This window comes from Macadamia integrifolia, chromosome 6 (genome assembly GCF_013358625.1).
Source record: "Macadamia integrifolia cultivar HAES 741 chromosome 6, SCU_Mint_v3, whole genome shotgun sequence".
Taxonomy (NCBI): domain Eukaryota; kingdom Viridiplantae; phylum Streptophyta; class Magnoliopsida; order Proteales; family Proteaceae; genus Macadamia; species Macadamia integrifolia.
This window is the reverse complement of record NC_056562.1, coordinates 33,633,217-33,638,454: the sequence shown is the minus strand read 5'-3', so window position 1 is coordinate 33,638,454 and position 5,238 is coordinate 33,633,217. Positions and strand designations below refer to the sequence as shown.

At 39.8% G+C, this 5,238-nt stretch overlaps 1 protein-coding gene across 3 annotated transcripts; it reads left to right on the top strand.

The window, feature by feature from the left end:
• The first annotated feature begins 557 nt into the window (after positions 1-557).
• Positions 558-5,238, top strand: LOC122082573 (O-glucosyltransferase rumi homolog). Of its 3 annotated transcripts, none has more exons than XM_042650226.1 (7): positions 558-782; positions 901-1,014; positions 1,106-1,396; positions 3,012-3,773; positions 4,283-4,347; positions 4,446-4,656; positions 4,753-5,238. In XM_042650226.1, the coding sequence occupies exons 3-7, from the start codon at positions 1,211-1,213 to the stop codon at positions 5,113-5,115; spliced, it is 1,587 nt and encodes a 528-aa protein (XP_042506160.1). In that variant the 5' UTR covers positions 558-782; positions 901-1,014; positions 1,106-1,210; the 3' UTR covers positions 5,116-5,238. The 3 variants fall into 3 exon arrangements, with proteins under 3 accessions (XP_042506160.1, XP_042506161.1, XP_042506162.1); XM_042650227.1 differs by having other exon boundaries at positions 901-1,024; XM_042650228.1 differs by lacking the exons at positions 558-782; positions 901-1,014 and having other exon boundaries at positions 1,259-1,396; positions 2,921-3,773.

Genomic DNA, 5,238 nt, shown 5'->3' with positions numbered 1-5,238 from the left:
TTGTTCTAAGCTTGATCGAACCAATCAATACAAGCTTAGAATTGACACCTCTAATACAAACCATTGGAAAATCGCGGAAAGACGCACATGAATAAGGGGTGACATTGTCTTCTTGCGCTCACCAGTAAGGAGTTTTCGTTTTTCTCTTCATCTTATACCTTATCATAGGATAAATATCGAATTGGTTAGTAGCGAAGATCGGTCTCAGCCTCTCAGGCTCTTGGGCTCTTAGCTATACTGATCCAATCCTTTGTGTTTTTTAAATTGTACTTCTTTGAAGTTTTGGAGGAGGAGAAAGAATTTCATGGCCAGAGATTCGAAAATGCCACCATGTGACACATTATAATTGGAGTCTCGTCTGGGTCGATGGGTTTAATCATTAACTCTCTTATTGCCACCAGTGCCAAGTGTGCGACACACTACGGATCCGTGTATCCCACTCTAGGATGCTTCTAGTAGTTCTCTGCTGTCTATTCTACACTTCCACCACAAAAAACCTCTCTTATTGCCACTTGTGCGACGCACCCGCGAGAGACAAAAAAGAGAGAGATATTTTTAGGTCCAGGCTCCCGACCGGGTGTATGGGTATTATAGTTATTTTTCGAGCATACACTACTGACAAGCTTCATTTTCCTCAGTTCCAGCAGGGATTCCGTATTTGATCTGTTTTCGTTTTCTCACAGCTCCTTGGAAGAAAAGGAACAAGCCCTTCTTCACCTACGGACCTACCTCTCCCCGTTTCTGTTCACCCGCTTGCTCACGGGAATGCTTTTCTGTATCCGGTAGGTGATCCCCCCTTTCTTAATTGCATCTTCACGAGATTTCTCTCTCTCTCTCTCTCTCTCTCTCTCTCCTCCCCTGTGCTGTGTTCATCTTATTTGCATTCATGATTTCTGTTAGGTGAAAGCCTTCATGTTGGTGGTGTCTAAATGGAACTTGGCTGGTAGAAATCACTATTTTAGATAGAAAGCTAATCTGGAGAGACAGAAGGCCAACGATGGTGATCAAGATGTTGTAAGTTCAGGTTTCTTCTGCGGTTCTGTACCTCTATTTCAACTCGGATCGTGTTCTTGGGGAAATTGTTTGATATGGAATCTCTCTACAGGACAAACGAGATTTCTGAGAAAATCTTGGTCTCAATATCGAAGCAGAGTATAGCAACTGAGTGTTAAATGTTCTTCTTCAATATTCAGACATCGGGAAGCAGAGTATGAGAGAGAACGTAGTGGAGATAAATCATCAGGTCCAGGACGTGTTCTGTCACAGATCTGGTATCTATAGTCATTTTTCACGGATGTTCAAGCGGCCATCAAAGAAGGGATCTGCAAGAACGACAGTGCTCTTCGTCACCGTCCTTTTCCTTTGCGTCTTTATCTCTTCCCACTGGATCGACGTGGTAAGTGTCCTTACAAAAACACCATGAAATTTTCCAACATTCCTAAGCTCGAGAAAAATTACTGATTTCGATTCTCCTTTTCCCCAGCAGCAGCAGCAGCAGGAGGAGGAAGAGGAGAATTGAATTTTCAATTTAAATTTTAAACCATTCTATTGTGTTAGTTCTGAATTGGTTAGTTATTAGTTAGAGAGAGCTCTGAAGCCTGTTCTCTCTTAATACGCGCCGCGAGTCTCGGGTCTCGAGTGTCGTTCACCAAGGAACCGCTTCAACTAGGGCAGGGAAATTCAATAGGGAGCGTTTGTATTTCGTCAATATCTCATTAAACTTGACGAAAAAAGAGTCACGTCCTCCAATCAACTGTCTGAAAATTAATCTTTATTATTTCTCTAAATCCTTAATTTATGGGTCTACGGTGTCGGTGACACCCTGAAACGAAGAGAAAGGAAGCAATGATGGTTTAGAAAAGAAAAGGAAAAGAAAAAAAGAAATGCTTTTATAATCATTATTTTACATTTTTTTTTTTGATAGAAATCATTATTTCACATGATTATTTAATTTATTTAGCATGATAAATTAATAGAAAATTATTTGAGGAGGCATAGATATGTGAAAGGTGGTTTTTGAATTCTCCAATGTGAAGTTGTGGTTTAATAAAAATTGATGGAGCTGAAAAAGTTGGGGATAATTATAAAATAATTTTGGGAGAAAATAGTGTAGAAAACGCGTATCTTAGAACTAATAATAAGTTCAAGAACATCTTAATTTACTATATTGATTTTCTTTTTTATTAATTATATTTATGTAATTTATTTAATTTTTTATTCAAAAAACATATTTTAAATGGGTACACTACAAAAGGGGGAGGGGGAGGGGAATGGGAATGGGGGAAGATAAGAGTAAAGAAACTCGAACGTGAAACTTAAGAGTGTGGACTATCACCAAATACATTAGGTACTTGATTTTAAAGTCAAAGAACTTGATCCTCAACTATATTAAATTTTAAGGAGAAAGTGTTTTCTCATGTCGGCAACCTTGTATTTATTTATTTCTCTTTTACCCAGTAAAATGATCTCCCTACCTTCTTTATTTTTTTTGGTAAGGATCTCCCTTCCTTTGATAGATTGACCTAAAATGGGGATGCTGATCTACTTCCTCTAATATTTAACAACTACATTTGGAATAATTTGAAGTGATTTGAAGTGAGTGATGCAATGATTACAAAATTTTACATTTATTATTTAATGTAAGATGTTTTACAATCAACCCTCTTATTGGAATCTTTTGTATTACGTAGAGTATGATCTCGTAGTTTGTACTCTCTTGGTAGAGTAGTTATGTGTTAATAAGCACTATTTCACCCCAACTCAGGTTGGGTAGCGCAGTTGATGAGTATCGAATTTAGTTCAAGCCATAAATTCGAATGAATATTGCTTTTAATGAAAATTGAGATATCACAAATATCTTCCTAAATTTTGGTATTTCATAAAATACATTTTATTATTTGGATTCAAAATTTGTCCCTAGGAGGGCCCTACTAGAGTTTTCATCACAACATGAACAATCACAGCTACCAATCGAACACTTCTGAGACGGGGATATTCGTTTCTATTTGCAGTCTTTTGTTTCGAAGCAGAAACTTGTGGTTAACCCGGAACCAATTCATAAACCCCTTCACAAAACTTCTCACAGAGTAGCCATCCCCTTCAACTGCTCCGCCGGAAGCCAGACTCGAAGCTGTCCGGCTAGAAGCTTCCCATCGACATTACAGACGGCAGAAGATGACCTTTCATCATCAAGTCCAATGTGCCCTGATTATTTCCGGTGGATCCATGAAGATCTGCGGCCGTGGAAGAAAACAGGGATCACGAAGGAGATGGTGGAGAGAGCCAAGAAGACCGCTAACTTTAGGCTGGTGATCGTGAATGGGAGAGCTTACTTGGAGACCTTCGAGAAAGCGTTCCAGACGAGGGATGTGTTCACTTTGTGGGGGATCTTGCAGATGTTGAACAAGTACCCTGGGAGGTTGCCGGATCTTGAGCTGATGTTCGATTGCGTCGATTGGCCGGTCGTCCAAGCACGAGACTACGGCGACCATAACTCCACTGCCCCTCCACCATTGTTTCGTTACTGTGGGGACGAGTGGACATTAGATATCGTTTTCCCTGATTGGTCTTTCTGGGGTTGGCCAGAGGTCCACATGAAGCCTTGGGAGAATCTGCTGAAGAAGTTGAGAGAAGGAAACGAGAGAACCAAATGGATGAACAGGAAACCTTATGCTTACTGGAAAGGAAACCCAGATGTGGCTTTGACAAGGCAAGACCTCATGAAATGCAATGTCTCCGACAAACAGGATTGGAATGCTCGCCTCTTTAAGCAGGTAATATCTTCTTGGGACCCCTATCTTCTTTATTCTCTTATACGCATAACCCAACTTTGTTCTCTTTACTTGTTATTGGGTGCCAATTCGAGGCCACACTGGTAGGCCCGACTAAGTCTGACCTGAAAATTCAAAACTAGCATATTTATTAAATGTGCCCGAGCTCAAGCCCAGACTGAATTTCTGGTAGGGAAGTCCTACCCAATGGTGGCTTTAATGTCCCGCTAAACACGACATGTTTAAAGCCTATTTAGAGTCCGGCATGTTGAAAGTCTGTTTAGAGATAAATGCCTGAGGCCTGCTTAACCCTATTATTAAGAGACCATTTATAAATAGGACTATGCCTAGATTATAAGGACCGATTACTAAAATGGACCAGTGTGAGGTCCTAAAGTGAAGACTGATTAGGCCCCACCAATTGATACCCATATGAGCCACTCATAGATATACCATATTTATGCATGATATGCTGAGATGGTGATATCTAGATCGAATTCGATTATTTGCAGGATTGGGTCCGTGAATCTCAAGAAGGCTTTAAGCAATCAGATTTATCAAGGCAATGCACTCACAGGTAAAATGATCTGATTATTCAATCTAGTTGTGTTTATTTATGGCTTTGCTTTCAAGGATTGAACAATAACAAAATCCGAAATTGAAATTGGCTTACAGATATAAGATCTACATTGAGGGCTCTGCATGGTCAGTTAGTGAGAAATACATTCTAGCCTGCAACTCTGTTACTTTACTAGTAAAGCCTCGATATTACGATTTCTTTACAAGAAGTCTACAACCAATTCACCATTACTGGCCTATAAGAGAGGATGATAAGTGCAAATCTATTAAGTTTGCTGTTGATTGGGGCAACCATCACAAACAAAAGGTGGGAATGAAAATCCTTTTCCTAAAAATTAAACCAAGGTTTTATTGGTATATCTTTTTAGTGTTCTTTGTTCTGAAACCTTTGAGGACATGGCAGGCACAGGCTATAGGGAAAGCAGCCAGTGGATTCATTCAAGAGGAGCTGAAGATGGATTATGTGTATGATTACATGTATAATCTGTTAAATGAATACGGGAAGCTTTTCAAATATATGCCCACCATACCTGAACAAGCCAGCGAGCTCTGTCCAGAGGTAATGGCTTGCCCTGCAGAAGGGTTGGAGAAGGAGTTTATGATGGATTCCAGGGTGAGTTTTACTGAGGATACAAGCCCATGTACCATGCCGCCACCTTTTAATCCTACATCTCTCCGAGGCTTACTGAAGAGAAAAGCGAATTCAATACGACAGGTGGAGGTATGGGAGAAAAAATACTGGGAGAATCTGCATATGGAACAGTAGAGTTTTGTAATATTGTGATTCTCTCTAATTTTTTTTTTTGACTTTACTTTAGACAGGTTGTTGACCAATCCAGTGATTGGGTGCCATAATCGGATGTGTTGAAATGGAATAATTCCTTTTTCC